Source organism: Antechinus flavipes, chromosome 5 (assembly GCF_016432865.1).
Source record: "Antechinus flavipes isolate AdamAnt ecotype Samford, QLD, Australia chromosome 5, AdamAnt_v2, whole genome shotgun sequence".
Classification (NCBI taxonomy): domain Eukaryota; kingdom Metazoa; phylum Chordata; class Mammalia; order Dasyuromorphia; family Dasyuridae; genus Antechinus; species Antechinus flavipes.
Window position 1 is genome coordinate 286,198,053 of NC_067402.1, and position 20,634 is coordinate 286,218,686.

The 20,634-nt window shown below is 51.5% G+C and overlaps 2 protein-coding genes across 8 annotated transcripts; one reads left to right on the forward strand and one right to left on the reverse strand.

Moving 5' to 3' along the window:
* Nucleotides 1-1,071: 1,071 nt before the first annotated feature.
* C5H22orf23 (chromosome 5 C22orf23 homolog) lies at nucleotides 1,072-6,778 on the reverse strand. 7 transcript variants are annotated; one of them, XM_051961958.1, is made up of 7 exons: nucleotides 5,838-6,341; nucleotides 5,197-5,305; nucleotides 5,036-5,098; nucleotides 2,499-2,675; nucleotides 1,962-2,102; nucleotides 1,615-1,715; nucleotides 1,072-1,523 (listed from the first exon to the last, which is right to left on the reverse strand). In XM_051961958.1, the coding sequence occupies exons 1-7, from the start codon at nucleotides 5,886-5,888 to the stop codon at nucleotides 1,446-1,448; spliced, it is 720 nt and encodes a 239-aa protein (XP_051817918.1). In that variant the 5' UTR covers nucleotides 5,889-6,341; the 3' UTR covers nucleotides 1,072-1,445. The 7 variants fall into 7 exon arrangements, with proteins under 7 accessions (XP_051817918.1, XP_051817917.1, XP_051817913.1 ...); XM_051961957.1 differs by having other exon boundaries at nucleotides 1,072-1,715; nucleotides 5,838-6,461; XM_051961953.1 differs by having other exon boundaries at nucleotides 1,615-2,102; nucleotides 5,838-6,333.
* Nucleotides 6,779-6,837: 59 nt separating this feature from the next.
* Nucleotides 6,838-14,409, forward strand: POLR2F (RNA polymerase II, I and III subunit F). Its single transcript, XM_051961961.1, has 5 exons — nucleotides 6,838-7,025; nucleotides 8,082-8,151; nucleotides 8,743-8,873; nucleotides 13,898-13,969; nucleotides 14,237-14,409. Exons 1-5 carry the CDS (start codon nucleotides 7,006-7,008, stop codon nucleotides 14,325-14,327), a joined length of 384 nt encoding a protein of 127 aa, XP_051817921.1. The 5' UTR covers nucleotides 6,838-7,005; the 3' UTR covers nucleotides 14,328-14,409.
* Nucleotides 14,410-20,634: the final 6,225 nt, after the last annotated feature.

Consider the following 20,634-nt stretch of genomic DNA (forward strand, 5'->3'; position numbering starts at 1 on the left):
GAATCCCAGCTCCTTTGTCCCTGTCCCTAGTACCTGGGAACACCCCTGGTCTCGGGGCATTGCCCAGTGGCACTGCCCAGGTATCCCTTCAGCTAGGAAAAGGGGCTGGCAGCTGCTTCTAGGATCGAAGGAGCTTTGTGGAAAGCACTTGGTACCCCGTAAACTGCTACTAATACTTGAAATTTCACTATTAGAGAGTGGGGGAGAGCATGGTGTGAGGGAACGCTGCCAGAGGCAGGAGGGTGAGGTCAAAGCATGCTGGGCTTCATTTAGAAAGTACTAACGCCACTTGGTTCCTCCCTAGGCTGAGAGGATCCGAATGGGGATCCGCAGCGGTCTGGGCCGTCTGGGGTTTGGAGAAAGCTGGACAGTGAGCTCATCCGTTATGGGGACCATGGGGTGGGAATCGGGGGGTGCAGCTCATGTGGGATCCAGTCATGACAGGCTGGAACATGGGCCCGTTACTAGAGAAAGGCGAGATGAGGCAGAGAAATGTCAAGTCTTACACTTGATGTCAGAAGGACCAGATAAGGGGAAGTTTGTTCAGCAGTGGGGTCCCCGAGTTCTTGGGACTGGAGCGGACAGCAAGCGCCACGAGTCAGCCGTGCGAGGTGACTGCCAAGAGAGCCGGGGCCGTCTCAGGCCGAGGGGCTGCTGGGTCCTGGGCAGACCACCCCAGCCGGAGTATCCAGAGGAGGCAGCATCCATGGGGAAGGGCCTGGAGTCTGGCAGGGGGAGATCCTTTGAGGAAGCCGATTGAGTAAGGGAAGACCACCAGGGCAAGAGCTGCCTTGTGGAGGGAGGATCAGCCCCACTTTGGCCCTAGAAGGCAGAGCCAGGCGGGGAGGGTCTTCAAGCTAAGGCTGGCTGTGTTGGATACTTGGGGAAGGGGGGGACTCCTATCGTGAATGGATTAGGCCAAATGGCTCGGATTCTGCGGGCTTTGGGTAGAGATGATATTGGGCGAACCTTGGAGTGCTGACAGAGGGCAGCTATAGCTCCTGGCTCCCAAGCACTTGGGGCCCTCAGATTCTAGGGCGCTAAATGAGATTTGTCCTTTAGAAACAAAGCTGCTGTTTCCCCAAGAGAGTTTTATTGACCCTCCCCCTCTGGTGGTTAGCGACCCTGGCCCCCGGTTGGGAGATGGCCGGAGGGCCCGGAGACAGTTCCCAAGAGTGTGGAGCTAGTGGAGCGTGAGCTCCCTGCTGCCGCGGTCTCCTCAAGCTTGGAGGCCTCCTGCCCCGTGGGCAGTGGCGGCTTGGGGCTGGGCACTGTCTCTTGGGCTCTGGCCGGCCCTCTGGAAGCGGGGCCTCTCTAAGCAGAGGGGATCTGTTCCCCCACCGGTGACGGGCTTCCAGGAACATGGCGGGCAGGGCTACAAAAGGGCGAGTGGCTGACGCCACCCTCTGGGCTGCTGCCCCTGCCCCCGGGGACGGGTGGGCTCCTTAAGGAGAGGCTTTGGCCAGTGCCTTTTGAAGCTCATCGTTTCTCTTCTGGTCGATGTCTTCCATCTCCCGCAGTTTCTGCAGAAGGCGGGGTAGAAAGGATGGTCAAGGGAGAGAGCCGAAGCGGCCGCCTGTGCCCCCCGAGCCACGGGGTCCGGGGGCGCCCCACCTGTGAGATTTCAGTAAGGATTATTCCTCGGTACTGCTTGCCTTGGCCGAGGGCCTGCATTTCAGCCAAGAACTCTTGCCTTTCTCGGACTTCCTTCACCACTGGAGAGGAGACAAGACTCATTCGTTGGGAAGTGGAGGTGGAGCTCCTCAATCCCAGCCACCTCTCAGGGCCTGCCCTGAACTGTTTGCAGGCAGGGAAGGACCCCCGCTGGGGGGGAAAGGGAGACCCATCACGCCCTGTCCCCCTCCCCTGTGCCGCCCCGGGTTCTGAGCAGGATGGAAGCCCCCGATGGCGGCAGGACCCCCCCTTCCCCCAGAGGCCCGAGCGGGCTCCTAGTGCCTTACATTCTTCAAATCTATCTGGCTCTGGGTCCAAAGGCAGAAGCTTGGCCTGCCGAACAGACTGCTTCTTTTTCCTCTTCTCAATGGCTTCTTTCCCATTAGTAAATATGTCTTGGAGCCGCTCCTTCTCCTTCTCTGTGTCTCCTGCAGGATCCCAACAAGAGCTCAAGTCGGGGGGAGGGGCGGGAGACCCAGGGCCCCGGCATCGCTGGGAGGCAGAGGAGGGAAGGGCTCTGTGCTGGGCACCCACAGGGCAGGGAGCGGGGCCAAAATGGCGACGGACACAGGGAAGAGCCATTTTGTAGGAGCTGAGGTGGGGTAGGAGGCCCCCTCCCAAGATGAAGCTCAGAGAGGAAGGAAGGGGGATGGGAGAGGGCAGAGCTCCCCAATAAATCTCCTTTGGACACCCTGTTTCCTCTTCCTTCGTGCTGCGCTCCTTTTGGGGGTTTGGATGGGAGCCCTTGACGAGCTTTGGGGTTTGTTTTAGGGAGCATCGCCCCGTTCCGGCGTCCATCCTCGGCGCGGGGCCGCGGCACTCACGACAGGGTCTCGGCTTGAACTGGTCTCGGCTGTAGGCCTCGTTAGCCTGGCAGACTTCAGCAGGGCGGAGGTGGGGCCTTGGGCCCAGGATGGGTGGCAGGCAGAAGGTGCTGACTCTCTTGGGCGTTGGCTTCTGGCTGGATGACGGGCTGCACCGAGAGGGTAGGGCATCGCCTCCTGGGGAGAGGGGAGGGGAAAGAAGGCAAAGGCCCACGCCCCTGGAGCCCACTTTTGGCCCCTCTGGGCCTCGGTTTCCCAATGTCTCCAAGAGGGATGACCCTTCCGGGGCTCCAGTGAATAAAGGTGGCACATCCCCACCAGTGTTGGGGACTGTCCGGGGGGCAGAGTGGGGATGGGGCTGGGGAGAGGGGGAAGATGTGAAGGAAGGTCCAGGGTGAAGGAGAAGGATTGAGTCCTCCGAAGGAGGGAGAGCCAGGATTTAGCAAGGGACAACATCCTAATGGGGCGAAATGCCTTTGCTCTATCCCAGAGCCTCCAAGATCTAGATGGCAGCTAAGCAAGATGCGCTCGCCTGGGACTCGCTCCTGCCCGAGGATTGCTCTTCCAAGGAAGTAACCCCCTCCTGCCTCCTAGCTGTCATTAAACTTTGCAATTCCTTAATGGGCTTAAAGTCTAGCCAGGTTAATCGTGGCCCTCTATTAGGGAAGGGCTACTTAGACATCTTTCCGTCCTGCTTCCAGCACTTAGGTCAGGGTGTTCCATCTAACAGGTCCTCAGCAAATGGGTCGCAAGAATGGCTACGTCACTGAGCTCAAGCTAATTCTTATGCATGAGATGAAGGAGGGAAGGAGCAGAGCCACGGATCCCAAAGATGAATATCTCATGAAAAGACCACGAGAGTATCTGTCATATAAGGGAGACCGTCACTGGCTAGTACGAAGGATGCTGGGAAAAGTAGCTAAGGAGATAGCCGAGTGCCCCAGCTCAGATCCTGACTTGGCTTCTAACTGGGAAGGGTCTGAAATGGATGGTTCCAGAGGTTCCAACTCTGCATCTGAAACCCTGAGATTGGCACGGGAGAGGGAGCAAGGCACAGTGGGTACAGCTGGCCTGAGACAGTAACACTCAACATCCTGTCTAGGCAACCCTCTGATTTTAGCAACTCTCCAAGGCTGCAGAGCAGAGAATATCATCGCCTGGACAGTCCATCTATGAAATCACAGGTTCAGTCCCTGTACCTAGCCCTAGGAATGGCCCAAGAATGACCCACCGAGGAGTGGAAGAGAGACTAAGGCTACAACCGACTAAGGCTGGAAATCCTCTGCCAAGAAGGAGGAGTATGAACGGTCTTAAAAGATGGATGAGATTTGGATAAGGGGAGTGGGACAAAGACCCGCCGGAGGTAAAGAAGAATGTCCACAGAGTATAAGGGGAGTTCGTTTGGTCAGGGAGGAGGCTCACTTAGAGGGAGCAATGGGAAAAGGGTGTGGAGAGCCAGGTTCAGGCCAGATTGTAGAACACAACATTTCCCACAGAATTCCAGTTAGACAGCTTTTCGGAGGACTATTCTTTTCAATTCGATCCTTATCCTGCAAGTCACCAGACAACCCATCTCCCACTTTTCTGAAAAAGGCCAGCAGAAGAAAGCTTTCTCAAGATTTCTCTTCCCAGTGCAATTTGGAACTATACCCACAGGGCTATCAAACCGAGCATACCCTTTGACCCAGTAGTGCTGTTACTGGGTCTGTATCCCAAGGAAATGATAAAGGAGGGAACAGGACCCACATATACAAAAATGTCTGTAGCAGCTCTTTCTGTGCTGCCAAAGAATTGGAAAATGAGTAGATGTCCATGCACTGGGGAATGGCCATATAAATCATGGCATACAAAAGTAATGGAATATTGTTGTTCTATGTAAAATGATGAACAAACTGATTTTAAAAAGGCCTGGAAAGATTGACACAAACCGATGCTGAGAGAAACAAGCAGAACCAGGAATACATTGTTCCCAGTAACAGCAAGATTGTGTGACAATCAATTATAATGACTTGGTTCTTCTCAGCAGTTCAGTGATCCAGGACAATCCCAATAAACTCTGGCTGGAAAATGCCATCCACATCCAGAGAGAGAACTATGGAGACTGAATGTAAATCAACACATGCTAGGTTCACTTTTTTCCCCCTTTTTCTTCTATTTTTTTTTCTTGTGGTTTTCCCCTTCTGATTTTTCTTTCCCAACATGATTCATAAGGAAATATGTACAAAAAAAATGTACATGTATAACCAAAAATTTTTTTCTTAAATAAAAAAAACAAGATTTCTCTCCCAAATATCCCAGTGAAACTAAGCAATTGACTTCTGTGAAAGGAAGAGAGTCTCCACCACCCTCCAAAAAAGGCTGTAAAGACTAGATGGGGAAAATGAGACATACACAGATGACACATAGTAATATAATGATGCCAAACCACCCATCCCAAAGGAATCTAGGCAGTAAGGAAGAAGTGTCCAATCAGCTATATACTGCTGTGCCATTAGAATGAAGGGGTGGGGAGGAGGAGGATCAGGGCTTCCAATTACTTTTCACCGAATCCATGAGATGCCGCTGCTGGAAATTGGTAAGTTTGGACTCCTCCATCATCACTGCAAAACAAACAGTTGTGATGAGAGCCAGGGGGCTTCTGGCCACGCCGGGGCTCTTTCCTGATCAGCCCTTCCGTTGGTGCAGTCCTTCCACTGACCTTTCAGCAACTGACAGGTTTCTGGGGTGTAGCCAGATTGGGGTGCTTGCCAAAAGCCAGTACCTTTGGCCACCGCTCCTGATTTCCCCTTTGCTGCCATGGCAAAACCCTAGGGGTGGAAAAGAAAGCTTTTGGCTTCCCAGAAAGTATGGAGCTAGAGAGCTAGAAGGGGGGAAGAGGAAGGGGAAGATGTGCCACTGAGAGTTCTTGGGAGAGGAAATGCTAGCTGTCCTTCGGCATTAGAAAGGTTATTATGTGGATGGATGTCTGCTGCTGCTTGCTGTCAGAGGACAGTCTGACACAACTAGGAGGGATGGATGCCAATTTATGCTTGACCTCAGCAAACACCCCTTGACAGAGCTATTCCAAAATAGAAGAGGGATTCCCTCTAACTACAAATAGGAAGCTGGACGATCACTTATCACTGAATCGGGCTTGAAGGAGATCACAATATCGGATCCGGAAATGGAAACAATCTCTCCAACGTGTGGAAGCAGCAGTCATTCAGACTCTTCTTGAAGACCTCCAGTGAGAGGGAACTCGCTACTTCCCAGGGCACCCCATTCTGCTTTGGGGCAGCTTTCAGGAGTGCAAGATGGAGGGATGGGGGATTCCTAGGGGGGGCGCGGCCTTCTTCTGACCCCTAGCAGTCCGGCTTCAGCCTTTCCCAGGCCAGGCCTGATGGGAAACATCTCGTGCTCTCCAGAGATGCGCGAAGTTGGGGGCACAGGCTGCGCTCGCGATGACGAGGAGAGGCAATCACTACAGCAGGCCCGGTTCCACGCAAAGAACCAAACTTCCCGCTTACGCTGTCAGAACTATCGCGACAGGCTGACCTTGTCGGGGAAGAGCCACGTGAGAAGCCCCCCACGGCCACCCGCCCCTGGGCTTTCCTTCTTCCCCAGGGACGGGCTCCGGACCTCTCCGGTCCTGCAGCTGGATCCATGGGGCTCAGGGCAGCCGGCGCCTCGGGCTACCATGGCAACGGTACGGCAAGGGGAGACCCCGCCTATCCTGTCAAGACAACTGCTCAGGCTCCAAACTCTCCTCCGGAGAGCTAGGCTCCGCCTCCGGTACCATAGCAATGGCCGAGCCCGCCTTTCAGGAACATTCTGGGCCCCGCCTCTGGCACCTCCTCCTCAGCTACACCACCTCCCCTCAATCCCCGCCCCTTTCACCGACGCTTACGTAGCCCACCTCCCGATTCTAGGCCCCGCCTCCAAGTGCCATGGCAACAAACGCTCCTCCCCTCCAGATCCGCTCTTCTAGCTTCCCCTCCCCTTTGTAACTCCCAGCTCTGCCTCCGTTGCAAAGTACGCGCACCGGGCTCTGCCGCTGCACCTGGACAATCTGGGCGCCCTCTCCTCAAGCGCTCTCGGCTCTGCTTCCGGCTCTGCTTCCGTCTCCACCTCCGGCTACCGAGTGAATAGCCGCGCTCCAAGCTCAGAGCTCTCCGGCTCCTCTTTGCCATGACAACGGCAGCCCCACGCCCCCTCCTGGCACCAGGCTCCACCCCTTGGATTTTTACCGCCCTTTCTTGGAGCAGGAGCTCGAGGTTCCGCCCCTACTTTATTCCCGGAAATTGCGTATACATTGTGGTCACTGCGCAAGCGCAGCCGATTCTGGAAGAGCCAACCCGGAAGTGGATGCTAGAAGTCGTGAGGTTGGTGGCGGAGGCGCGAGTCCGAGTAGCGCCTGACACGGTGCCAGGCGGCTGGGACTAGTTGGGTTCTGAGAAGAAAGTGCTGTCTCAAGACAGCTTCTCCTGGCCAAGGCGGCCATTCGGCCCAAGCCCGAGGATCCGCAGGCATGTCTGACAACGAGGACAAGTGAGTGCGGGAAAGTGAGGCTGGGGGAATGAGGTGAAGAGGATGGAGGGGCGGGGAGAGCGGGGAGAGGTAGAGGGGGGATGGAGGGGCGGGACTAGGGTTAGGTAGGGGGGGGATGGAGGGGCGGGGCTAGGGTTAGGTAGAGAAGGAATGAAGGGGGAGAGGGATGGAGGGGAAGGCTAAGGGAGATAGAGATGAGGAAGGAAGAGAGGGGGATGGAAGATCTAAGGGGGATAGAGAAGGGAATTGAAGGAGGAGGAGAAAGGATGGACTGAGGGGGAGGAGGGATGGAGGGAGTAGAGAAGGGGAATGAAGGAAGGGGATATGTAGGGGAGAGGCTAAAGGGATAGGTAGAGAAAGGGAATGAAGGAGGAGGGGGGTGGAGGAGGGAGCTAGGGGGGATGGAGGGTAGGACTACGAGATGGGTAGAGATGAGGATTGAAGGGGGAAGGAAAGGGAAGGACAGGGTTAGGGGTCAAGGAGAAGAGAAGGGGATGGAGGATGATTGAGGCCAGGAGATGGGGGCTCAGTGTTAAAAGGTTAGGTGAAAAGAGATAGGGTCAGAGAGCCATTATGGTCTAAGTTCAATGTCCCTGATCCTGACAACCTAGGTGACCTTGTGTGGGTTTTTGCCTAATTGGCCTTGCTTGCCTCCTCTGTAAATGAGGAGGTTGGATTCAGTGGCTTGTGAAGGCCTTCCCAGCTGTCTGTAGACTTGATTCCTCTGGGAGAGTGACTGCTCCCAGAAGGCAAGGACTTCGGTCTCGTTCTCTATTCCCGGTGCCCTGCATAGCTTTTGGCACGCAGTGGGTGCTCAGTAAATGCTGTGGACTGGGGATGTGGATCTAGCACCTTGGGGATCCTTGGGGACAGAGATACAGAGAAAGATGGGGCCTGGGACTCCTTCCAACTCCCTCTTTTTACAGTGAGGGTTGGAACCCAGTTTCTCCACTTTCTGCCCCATCAACGCCAGGCTAGAAGTGGGGAGATGAGTAAAGGTGTTCAGCTCTCTCTGAGCCCCGGGTCACAGGGTTCTGGTTCTTTCTTCCTCTATAGTTACGATGGAGATGACTTCGATGATGTTGAGGAAGATGAGGGCCTTGATGACCTGGAAAATCCCGAGGAGGTCTGTTCTTCTCTCATGGGCTCTTACTGTCACAGCACAGCACAAGGTGCAGAGCAGGCTGTCATTCTAATTCGTGGCTCTTCTCACCTGGGACCACAGAGAAAGCCACTGGTCATTGAGTGGAACAGCCACCCTATGGAAACCAGCAGCCCCGTTTGCAAACATGCTGACTACAGGCTTTTCGTCCCATCCTTTGACTGTCCTTGGTTTCTGGGGCTGTCGGTCCCTTATCACAAACGAAGCGTTCCAGAAAGGATAGATGTAGGATAGAGTAACTTTGGAAGACAGACACCTTCCCTGGGATCGAGAAGGATGTGGCAGCTCGACAGGGGCTTCCCCACAAGCCTATATTTCCATTTGACTAATAATGTGGACAGTCAACGGAATTTTGGTCTGGCAGGCAAAATCTTTTAAACTTTTATTCCTCCAAACTGACTCTGCCAGATACTTGGAAAATGGGAAATGTGCTTCCAGACCTCTGTTGGGAGGACCCATAGCCTTACTTCCCCATTGTGTCTGGTGGAAGTTACCAGGAGCTTCTAGGTCTGAGCCAAAGGGAAACTTCCCACTCTCCTCTCCCTCTTTTTCTAGGAGGGCCAGGAGAATGTGGAGATCCTCCCCTCTGGGGAACGGCAGCAAGCAAACCAGAAGAGGATCACTACTCCCTACATGACCAAGTATGAGCGAGCTCGGGTCCTGGGCACACGGGCCCTTCAGATTGCGTAAGTGGGAATCCCTCTTCCTGCCCCCACCCCCCAACACTTCCATTGACAACTCATTTCAGCAGACTTTTGTAGGTATTTTCTCTTAAAAGCACTGAGGCATAATAGCTTAAATGATGAGTTTGAGAGCCAGGACAACTTGGGTTCAAGTGCAGCCCTCACAACCTTCATCCAACCCTGTCACTTCTGCATTATTCTCTTGGTGACTGCTGCCTCAGATCTAATCCACTCAGTTCTTAATGGTTTGCAATCTGCATTTGTGATAGGACTTCCTACACCTCGGAAGACTTGGGAAATTGACACAGTTAAAAGTCAAAGGTTTCTCTGTCATTCTTGAGTTATTTTTCAGTCACATCCGACTCTTTACGATTCATTTGGGTGTACTCGGCAGAGGTGCTGGAGTGGTTGGCTCTTTCCTTCTTTGGCTCATACTCTAAAGAACTGAGGCGGACAGGGTGAAGTAACTTGTCCATGGTGCCATAGTTCTAAGTGTCCGAGGCCAAATTTGAACTCAGGTCAGTCTGACTCCAGACTCTATGTTCTATCCACTGCAGTGCCCCCTAGCTGCGTAAGTCACCCAGAAATCCAAGGCCCAGAGCTCAGTTTGACTTCACGAAAGTCATTTTGTTCTGGGCTTCTTCATGAACAAGATGACTTGAAAGGTCCCTCCCCTAAGCTCCGATCGGGAGATCCTTGCCTTCATGTCTCTGGTGCTAAGAGGCAAATGGGATCAAGTGTTAGATTTTTTGAATGGCAAGAGCCTGTCAGAAGTGGAGTGGGTGCACAGAGAACTGGGCTAAGCAATATTAGCGCATTGTAGAAATGCAGCAAAGACCAGGAGCATAAATTCATTGAGGAAGAGATTGCTTTCCCATGAAGGGTTTGATTTGGGATCTCCCAAAGCAGCGGCAAGATGAGAAGGGGGGACAAAGGGAAGTCCAGGTGTGTCAGAACCTAAGTGGTAGGAATGAATGAACGAAGCATTCATTAGGCTCTTTGAACAAATCATTTAGGGCTCATAGAAAAGTCAGCCCTGTCCTGAAGGAGCTCATGCTTGAAGAGAGGAGATGGCACTGAAGGAAGATTTCAGTAGGCCGTCGGGTGGAAGTGACCCAGGGTCCTCGGGGGGCAGGGCAAAACAGATGTTTGACCTCTTCTTTCATGTCATTGCCACTGATAAAGTCACCAGTGATTAATGTTAAATGATTGGGCAGTCCCGAGATTTGGGGGGCAGGAAATTCTGGGTCTAAAAAAGGTAGTGCCTGGCAATCCATTCTTGGCCACGTTCTGCTGGGCCTTTCTGTCACCAGCCGGGATGGAGGTGACACGCTTCTGGGAGGGATGATGTTCCTATGGGTTGTGTCTAACCAGACAAAATGGAAAGAAATGAATGTTTCCCCCAGTGTGTGAGTTCGAACTTGGCGGCTAAACATGAGCTGACCGAGAAGGCCCTGGCTAAGCCACGCCATTAGAACAGATGGGGAGGTAGCAATTTCATTAACGTGCTGATTTCACTGGCATTACCGGTGTGGCGGCAGGGCAGCGGGGGGAACCCAGAGGACTGGAGGCTCAGGAGAGGCACGAGCCGCCAGCCGGGGGAGCAGGTAGTTAGTCCCGGCAGCCTCTGCCCAGGGTCTGCCACGTCTGCAGTCAGTGGCGTTCGGAGGCTACGTTTTAGGAAAAGTTTTGACAAGCAAGTGCTTATTTGGCAAGTGCAGGGTGATCTGTTTGAAGGAAGAGGGCTAAGAAAACTTGCAGTGGTGAGAGGAATGGGATATCTGGAGAACTGACGTGGCAGGAGAGACAGCTGTGCTTTGCTCGGCTCAGAGGGAACGATGAAGAATCAGTGACATAGAGACAGACTTTGGCTCGCTAAAGTGAGGATGGCAGCGTATGGAGCATCAGGGAAGGAAGCAGGCGCTGGGGAGCTCTGATCCCAGCTCCCCGTTGGGTCCAGTGACCTCTGGGGCTCTTTGCACTTCTGTAAAATCAAGGGTTGGACAAAGGTCAGGCTCTGAAGAACCTCAGGGACCAATTGCGCCTCCTTCTTCCCAGCCCAGGGATTGTTGAAATGGATAGTAATTATTGGGCGGGATTCACACCCAAGTCTTCTGACTCATGAGCTCTTAAAATCACGTTTCTGCTTTCCGTAGAGGGAGACTTTTCTCCTAATGGAGTCTCCGTCATTGAGGTTTGTAGGTGGAGGCCAGAGGAGAACCCTGCTCAGGGTGAACTGGAGGACGGGCCTTTCCTTCCAGCAAGAGAGACTGTCGGAAACGTGTGTGAAAGTAGGGCTCTGTGACCTCGAAAGGGCTGGACGGGTTCCCAGGGTGCCTGTTAGTTGAGATCGTTCTTTGCTGAGCGGCTTTTCTCGTAGATTTTTCCAGGCTCCTTGAAGCCAAGGCTTTTGTTTTAAACCTCTTTGTGTCCTTTTAAGGATTCAGCTCAGGGTCTTCCAACCAGGGAGAGTTCTGGGAAGAGACTGACTGAAGGATCCATAAGTTCTCGCTCAGGCCATGAGCAAGCTTAGCTTAAACTGATATTTTGGAATTAAAGTGGAACCGGAACAGTGGGCCTCGGTGTGCTCATGAGCCCTTCTCGAGGTTAACGGCCGCCCCGGGGGGAGGGGGTTTGGGCAGGAAAGTGGCCAGGCTGGCAGGGCTGGTGGTCAAGGACTGCTCCGGCTGTAGCCTGCCACCTGCTGGTCACTGCTGTAGAGGCCATGTGGGCTGTGCCGCGCCACCTGCTGGCCACGTCCCTGTACTGCAGGCTCCTCCTTCTGCGCTCTTGAGGACTTGGAGCTAAAAGAGAGCTCAGAGATTTTTGTCCGCCCGCTTCCAAGTAGAAAATCTCACAGTAGGGGGTAGTTGGACTCTAGTGCCTCTAAAATCCCTGGGATCAAGGCCTTTTAAATACTCTCCCTGTTTGCTAACTAAATCACGTGCGAGAAGCGGCTGGGGCTGAGTTTTAGGAATCGGATGGCTTCCGCTCTAGATCTCAGACCTACAGGATGGAGACAGACATCACTCCTGTAAAAGTATCCTCACAAAGCTCATGCACCTCCCCTCGTGATTAAAGCCCGGAGGGAGGGGGTCGGTATGCATAGACCCCAGATCTTGGGCCGTCCACTCCTCTCAGGAGACCCAAGGCCTGGGGAGGCGTCCCACCTGAGTGGCCGAGGCAGAGCCTTAGAGGACAGGGGGTCAGAGCTCACCCAGGCACGGCCTCGGAGTCCGGCCTAACCATTCACTTCACTGAAAGGGAAACGGGCCTGCAGGCCCCCTTTCAAAGGCCACCAAGTTCATTAGTAATAGTCAGATGGAAGACCAAGTGAGAAAACTTTTTGTAAAGCGCTTCATAGACCATCAGTTACTCGATGAGCCATTATCTTCCTTAGCACGAGCTTCCCTCTCCCAGGCCAGGCGGCTTCAGGGGTTCAGTCTGCTTGGGACAGACAGGGTCTGCCCCTGCCCTGACACAGCTGCTAGAGACAGGGAGCTGGCAGCATCTTTCCCAGGTGACCCTGGACCTGTCATCAGTCTCTCTTGGTGCAGAAAGGCTTCTCCAGGGTTCACTCACCAGTCTGTTCTCCCTCCATCAGCTCTGCTGGGTAATTACATCGTCCGGCAGAGGGAGTCCCTTTCCTCTGCCTCCCTTAGGGTATGAAGGAAGGTGCTTTCTCCAGCCATTAATTATAAGGGCATAGTGCACCCAGAGCCACTCTCCTGAGGCTCTTCTCATGGTCAGTCCTGGATGGAACCATGCAGAGCATTTCGTTCAGTCCCCCCCATTCTCTTCCAGGCCAGGCCCTGGGGCTGACTCAGCTGGGCCACGGGACCTCTTGGCTTTGCTATGGCCTGGGTGGACTGAAGTCTCCTAAGGTTACTTCCAGCTGAGGTTTCCTGTGATCTGGTGGAGGGAGAGCTGAAGTGAGGACGTCCACAAAAGGCCCCTCCCTGTGAGAGAAGGCTCCCTGGAAGTGTCCGGCGGCTTTGACAAGGGTGGATTGTACCGGCCTTTGTGTGGGATCCAAGGGAATCCGAGTCCCCGGTGACCCCGGGCAGGTGACTTCCTCTCTCCACCCCTAGCTTCCCTTCAGTGAAATGAGGAGTCCTGGACTGGATCAATTCCAGGGTCTCCTCTGACACTAATGGTCTCTAGTGCTAATGATGTGAGTTTCCTTTGATCGCCCCTCGAGGGTTTATAAAGTAGGGGCCTCGGCAGCTCAGCAAAGGAGCTGGCCCCAGTGTCGTTCCTCCGTTTTATGGATGAGCAAAGTGAGGCTCGGGCAGGCTTCCTGGGGAGGTCTCTCCTGGCTTTGAGACTAGGACTAATGAGGCCGTGTTGCTTTTGCTTTGCTAATGGTGTGATCTGTAATATTCAGGTCCAATGTCCATTTGGAATTCATTGTGGAATAGGATGTAAAGTGTGAATCTGAGGCTGAAAGGGAGAAAGAGAAGATTGGCTAAGAGGCTTGGAAGCCGGAGGCCCGGCCGGCCCCAGAGATGTGGATGTAGGTGACCCAGAGCTCAGCCATCCTAGGCAAGACCCTTAACCTTCAGAGCTAACTTCCTTATCAGAGTATGAACTTGTTCCTGTTGTCCAAGTCCTGGATTGCCCTTCCCAAGCCCTGCCCGTACCTCAGGGTGCAGTGGAAGGGTCTTTCCTATGATATCTCCCTCATCAACAATTACAGAATGTCAGAGCAGGGCCACAAAAGACCTAGAACGGCCGAGCTGGGAGCGCTTATCCAGAGCCTCCAAGTCTGAATTTAGAGCTGAGAACCAGTTTAGAACATCTGGGCCCAGCTGGGAGAGGCCATGGAGCATTTAAGCGTCCTCATCCGAGGGCCTCAGGGCCTGAGGCCGGGGGAGCCCACTGTTTGCTCCTTACTCCTTGCCAGCTCAGGGATCCAGGCTCTTCGTGTCCAGAGCTGTCTCTGCACGCTGCCTCTTGAAAGCTCTCCTTCCAATTCTTCCCTCCCTCAAAGGGAGTGTGCCCATGTTGTCCCTTTGTCCCTGCAGAATGTGCGCCCCTGTGATGGTGGAGTTGGAAGGGGAGACTGACCCACTGCTCATCGCCATGAAAGAGCTCAAGTGAGTTATCTGAGAGCCCCGCATTCACCACCCTGCCCTGCCCCTCGCCCCCTGTGCCCGGCCTCCTTGGCTGTCTGGCCCTGTGTGGCCAAGCTGCTTCCCAGGAAGGGGCTTTCGAGCCTCCTTTCTGAACTTCCTGGGTTCTCGGCCTCCCCTCTTCACTCTGATAAGCAGACCTTTTCGTTCTGCACCCTTCTGTTCCTGTCTTTGCCCCTGGAGGCGCCCATGGAGCCTTGTGGTCTCTCAAGCCTCTCCTTCTGCCCACAGAGCTCGAAAGATCCCCATCATCATCCGCCGCTACCTGCCCGATGGGAGCTATGAAGACTGGGGTGTGGACGAGCTCATCATCACCGACTGAGCCCCGGCCCCTGCCCCTGCTCCCTGGCAGTTTTTCTGTTCTCTTTGTTTTTGTATATGGATAATAAAGCCTATTCACCCTCTCCTGCTCTCCGTACTCCAGCTGCCTCCCCCTTTGGGTGCCACTGCCCGGCTCCTGGGAGCTGGTGCCAGGCTCTGGCTTGGCCCCCCCAGCAGCTCTCTAAGAACCTCTGCAGCCCCCTGCACGCGCCCCCCCAACCCAGCTCACAAGAGACTGTGGCTGCTGCAGGGAGGGAGACACTTCAGCTGCCTCCCCAGCACACAGACCGGTCTTTGTGCCCAGGGAACTGGTTGCCATGGAAACCTCCAATTTCCTCCGATGGGGACTGACTTCGGGGGCTTCTCAGGAGTATCACAGAGCAGGTCTCATCAAGCCACCCATTGTTTCCTGAGGACCTGCCCCAAGCCCCTTATCACCCATCGGGATCCCCTTTCAGGAGCGTTGTACCAGCAGGAAGCACAGGACTGGAGTCAGCCTTCCCCCTCCTCCCTCAGCCCCACCTGGCCCTGTTGGAGCCCTGGACAAATCAGCTGCCCAGCAGAGAGTCTGACACCCGCTTTCCCCGAGGTACCCCCCTCTCGGGCCCTGGCCACACCCCTCCAGGTCCTCCCCTTTTCCTTTTTACCTTCTCTGGGCCAAGGAGGAGCGGGTAGACCCCAAGTGCCGGCCTCGCTCCTGACTCAGAAGGGGGCCTCAGTATTGTAAGGCAGGCCCTCCCCTTTGCAGCTCCTAGGACCACGTCTATGATCTCCCCCAGAGGTAACCAGGGGTGACTTGAGCCTACTCCCTCCCTGCCTCGGGGAGATCCCTCAGTCCTTTCGGCTGCCCCCTCGCACTTCGTTTCATCCCAGGAGTAGGAAGGACCCCAGCCTGCCTCTACCATTATGGGCAGGGACGGGATGAGCTGTCCCAAGTTATCAGCAGCCCTGGCTGCAAGGGGGACAGCCCATACTGTCCAGGTGGGAGAGGGTTAATCTGTGGAGCTAAGCTGTGGCCTTTCTGGCCCTTCCCCCCCATCACCCACCCTCCACCCCCGCCCCAAGCTCATGGAATCCTTTAATCACATCGGGCGCTGAAATTTCAGTCCTGAAATGCCGCCTTTGTGCAGGCATCCCGGGCCGCCGCCCCGGAGTGCGGGGGTCATTTTCTCTGCCCCATTTCTTTAAATGGCTTCTTTGTTCCCTGCTGGGCTGCTCAGTATCAGATGTGATTAAAGGGAGGTGGGGTTGGGGTGGCAGGGGGGTGGGATGGTTGGAGGAGATGGGGGGGAGGTTAACCCTCAGGGGGCCAGTAAAGTCGGACTGCTGCCCTCCCTCCACCTTGTTTCTGTGGTGGCCTGAGCATCTCCTGACCCCGCCACTGTCGGCACTCCTCTGGGGTCTGGCCCACCGTCCCTTCACCCTCTCACTTGAGACTCGCTCAGCTCTTCTCTCCTGTGAAACTCACTGGAGCCCCTTCTCCACCCCCACCCCCTCATCCCTAGGGACAGGTCTTTCCTTTTTCTTTGCCTCATTCTCGTCCCCCTCCTTCGCCCCGTGTCCTCAGCCACCTCCAGTCTCTCCCAGGCCAGCAAACTGAGGCATCGTTCTTGGACTTCTGGCTTCCTCATCCTACCCTCATTTCAACGGGGGAGAAACACATTTAATTTAGATGGGATCCAAAAGCTTTGTCCATTTTTCTTTCTAATAAATTTAAACAAAACATTTAAATTGCTACAGTTTTTTCTTACACGGTGGAACACTTCCAACACCCAAATCCCTTTATTAAATCCTTGTTTACTTGTTGACTTTGAAAGTGCTCTGCCTGAAAAGTGGAGCAGGATAGCATAATTACCATGTTCAAGATTGAAAATATGATTGTCAGTAATTAAATCATGGAGCCCAAGAGAGATGTTAAAGCATTCGGGGTGGAGTAATGGTCTGATTTTTTAAGAAGATGGGAAATAAAAGTGGATTTCAGAAAATACAGACCCACAAGTTTAATACTAATCACTCGGCTAGATTCTAGTCGACATTCATGAACTGATGGTGCAAGAAAGCAGTGGTCATTGGGAGCCAGCATGGATTCATTATGAACATATACTTAGTGGAGTTGCCCTATAATGTTCTGTTGGGCTGTTAGATGAGCAAAATGCTGAAGATGTGGCCTATCTTAGGTTTGTTCCAGTGTCCATATGGATAAATGTGGGTCAGGTGATAGTATGTTTCGGTAGTGCCCCAGTCCAGCCCAGTCCATTGGGAGATTTTAAGAATCCACCGAAGAATCAAAAATCAGTAATTAGTAACTTTCGTGGGACACAGTTTAATTCACTCAGAGAAGCTAGTGCCTGCAATTCATGAATCCCATGGAAGCAAGTGAAGTTCAAGCCAGAGGGACATCTGGTCTCGGGTTGCCAGAAGGGGAGGGAGCCTGCATCACGATGGTCCTCACACCACAGCAGGAAGAAGGGGATGGATCTAGGGAGAGGCTGCTCATGGCATGGTGGGCCCAGTTTCTGCCATGTTTTTAACATGTGGATCACCTGAGTCCTTTATCTCTTTACCAGGGCAGCTTGTTCTGATGCTGAAGGCCATCGGCTTTATTTTTGTGTTTGGTTTATTGACTCTTTTTCCCCAGTTACAATTAAAATTTTTAAAAATTTGTTTTTAAAATTTTAGTTATAGCTTCTATCCTTTATCCCCACCCATAATTAAGAGACCACATGTGAAGTTATGCAAAACATTTCCATAAAAGTCATGTTGTGAAAAGAAACATGGATCTCCTACTCTAAGGAAAATAAAAACCCTCAGGAAAAATAAAGAAAAAGAGAGAATGCTTCAATCTGTATTCAGACACATTCAGTTCTTTCTCTGAGTACGGGCAGGATTTTTCATCCTGAGTCCTTCAGAATAGTCATGGATGATTGTACTGTTGGGAATAGCAAAGTCATTTACAGCTGGTCATCCCAAAACATTGCTCTTTGTATACAGTACATTTCATTTTGCCTGAGTTCATGTAGGCCTTTCCAGGTTTGTTTGTTTTTTTCTGAGCGCATCCTGCTCATCATTTCCCATAGAACAATAATCCGTCACAAATACGGACTACATTTTATTGAGCCATTCTTCAATTTATAGGCATCCCCTCAATTTCCAATTTTTTTTTTCCTAAGAAGAGAGCTGCTGTGAATATTTTTTGTACATATAGATCGATTTCCTTTTTTCTTTTTTAATTTCTTTTATTCGTGCCTAATAGTATTGTTAGGTCAAAGGGAACGCATGAAGTTACAACCTTTTGGGCACAGAGCATATCTTTTGATCATTTTATCAAGTGAGGCATGGCTCTTAGTTCCTTAATAAGAGCCTTAGTTGTTTTGCATATGTTTCTCTATTTATGAATTATTTCCCTCGGTTGATTGTAAACTCCCTGAAGGTAAGAACTGTTTAATTTTTATCCTTCTATCTCTGATTTCTAGTACTGTACCTGGCATATAATAGGTGCTTAATAAATGCTTATTCATTGTTTGATTTCTTCATCTTCATCTACCAGCAATTTAAAGCAGAGTGGTTTAGCCAGATTCTTTCCAGTTTTAAATATTTATGGATCAATGCTAACCTGGAAAGAGCTCTCTGGTAGGGAGGAAGAAAGCAAACATTTATTAAATGCCTATCATATGCTAAGAACTGTACAAATATCTCATTTGATCTTCCCAACAACCTTCCTGAGAGGTAGGTGCTATTCTTATCCCCGTTTTATGATGGGGAAACTGAGGCAGCTTGAAGTAAAGTGATTTGCCCAGGATCCCACAGCTACTGTCTGAGGTTGGATTTGAGTTCAGTTCTTCCTGGCTCCAGATCCTTGTGTCAGAACTGGCTTAAACCCAGAGCAGAGGGATGAGGATGTGAGACCGAGGGTTGAAAATTTCACCCTAGGATGCAGGGGAGGAGGAACATGTTGGACCTCGTTTAGAGTCTCAGTTGAACAAACAGGTTAACTTCAAGCCTCAGTTTCCTTTCCTGTAATTAGGAGATAGCATTATTTGGAGTACTTTTTCGTGGGGTTTCCTAAAACTATAGTGTTAATGTAGTTAAGTTGCTATTGCTACAAGAAATTGGGATAGTTTATCCCCAAGATGGGGAGTGAATGAGGTGGGATCTCTATCTTCCCATCTTTGAAGGGCTCTTCTGGGGAAGAAAGAGCTGACTTACTGTTTTTTATCCTGACTCAGGTGGGTAATTAACCAATGCAAATGAAAGACCTGCTTATCAAATGGGTGTTTTCTTCGTTTTGATGCAACAGACACTTCCTAATCTATACCCAAACCAATTTATTTGCAAGATAAATTACAGGAGAAAGTTTTATGAACTGTCAAAAGGCAGAGGAAGGAGAGGCAGCTAATGGCACAGTGGTTAGGGAGGCCTCCGGCCTTGGAGACGGGAGACCTGAATACTAAACTGTCCCTTTCACTAGCTGTGTGACTTTGGGCAGATCATTTAACTCCATTGCCTCCAAAAAGAAGGAAGGAAGGAAGAAAAAGAAAGAATGGAAGGAAAGAAGAAAGAAAGAAAGAAATCAAAATCAAAGGAAGATGTGTTCTGTATTTTAGAGTTCAGAACAAACATTGACTACTGAATTCAGAATTTTCTTGTCTTTCAATGTTGGTTTTGTAAAATGGGTCAGAAACTGACATGATTTTTATTCTTGAAAGAAGAGCCCGGACCGTTTGTTTTGCCACTACCCCCCAAGGACCATGAGATGTGTTGGTCAGACTTGCCAGCTGAAACCTTCCTTCAGTGTGCTTTCCCCTATTAGAATATAAGCTTCTCTAGAGCAGGGACTGACTTTTTAATTTATGCATAGTGCTTTGCACCCAGTAGATGCTTATTAAATGTTTTATTTATTCATTCGTTTCTATCCTTATGTAAGCTGTTTTTATAAAAATTTCCCATCCTCCCTTTGCATCAGTTTATTCGTGTCTTCCAGCCTTGTCCAGGGTCCCGTAGCTACCACGTGTCTGAGATCGGAATGGCAAACTAATATTCTATTACATTCGGAAGCTGTTATCCCGTTCCCTGATCTTGCGATGCATCTTATTTTTGTTATCACCAATAATGCTGCTATGAACATTTTTATCCCCGTGGGTCTTAACTTGCAGTCAACAATCTCCTGGCATATTGTCCCAGTAGCGGGGTGGAATGGCATGACTAATTTAGTCACGGGTTGTACATAATTCCAAATTGTTTTGCATCAAATTCCCACATGCTTACTGAATACCCTGATGACCCTAGACTGGAGGGGTAGGGAAGGAGCGGGGCTAGCCGATAGATTAAGTTACAGGATCCCACAACGCTTTGACTGGCATTTAATAAATGCCCATCAACTTGACTCGGGAAAATCTGTTGCCCACCGACAATTTGACGGGAATAAATGTCAAGTTTTACAGTTGGTTCAAAGAGTCGGCAGGATGAGTAGAAGATAAAGTCATATGGTCTACATGTGTGAAAAATGAGACTTGGTTTTAGTTGACAGTGGGTTTGATCATGATAATAATAGCATTAGTTCCCCTTTGTCTATTTATGTTTTCCCTTGTGTCCACCCTCTGGCAACCCTGTGGGGTGGGTAGTATGGACAATTATTACCCTCAATTTTATATATACCATTTTATAGGTCAGGAAAATAAACTCTAGAGAAGTGACTTGAGGGTCATTCTTCTCCCCTTCCATTTTCTAGAGCCTCCAGATCATCTCTTATTAGTAGATATTTGTTTTTGCTTTCATGTTCCCCCAGTAGAATACAAACGTGTTGCGGGTGGGGACTTTTATGTTGGTCACATGACTACCAAGTAGCATGGCTGGGATTTGAGCTCATGTCTCCCGGAGCCAAAATCCATTATTTGTCCACCACATCGAACCGTCATTGGTTCATGGGCTTTGTACTCCTCTTACCTCTGCCCAGACTGGCCGGTCCTTGCCAGTCCAGATCACAAACTCTTCCTTTTGTGGCCTTTTTGTGCTTTTCCACAAATTCACCATCCACTGTTCCAACGAGCCGGGGGCCTTCCTCTGGGTCTTTCCTCGTCTTGTGTACACCAGTCTCCCGTTCACTGCAACATGAGTTTAACGTGGAGCAGAGGAGAATTTGGGGGCCATGACCAATTGCCTTCAAGTGTTTGAAGGAATATCTTGTGAAAGCAGAGTCGGATTCACCGACTTGACTCTGCTTGACCCCAAAGAGCAGGACTAGAAGCTTGGTATGAAGAACTTCCAGCAATTAGATCTCCCCAGCTATGGGGCAGGCCGCCTTTGAGGTA

What these genes read in the sequence shown, in the direction of transcription:
- C5H22orf23 (XM_051961952.1), bottom strand. Translation starts at nt 5,888, where the DNA reads ATGTTTCCCATCAGGCCTGGCCTGGGAAAGGCTGAAGCCGGACTGCTA. An exon ending in CTGAAGCCGGACTGCTAGGG is followed by an intron (nt 5,306 to 5,837) that starts GTCAGAAGAAGG and finishes TTCCACCCCTAG; the next exon opens with GGTTTTGCCATGGCAGCAAA. An exon ending in TCTCATGGATTCGGTGAAAA is followed by an intron (nt 2,676 to 5,035) that starts GTAATTGGAAGC and finishes CCCTCTCCCCAG; the next exon opens with GAGGCGATGCCCTACCCTCT.
- POLR2F (XM_051961961.1), top strand. Translation starts at nt 7,006, where the DNA reads ATGTCTGACAACGAGGACAA. An exon ending in ATGTCTGACAACGAGGACAA is followed by an intron (nt 7,026 to 8,081) that starts GTGAGTGCGGGA and finishes CTTCCTCTATAG; the next exon opens with TTACGATGGAGATGACTTCG. An exon ending in ACACGGGCCCTTCAGATTGC is followed by an intron (nt 8,874 to 13,897) that starts GTAAGTGGGAAT and finishes TTGTCCCTGCAG; the next exon opens with AATGTGCGCCCCTGTGATGG.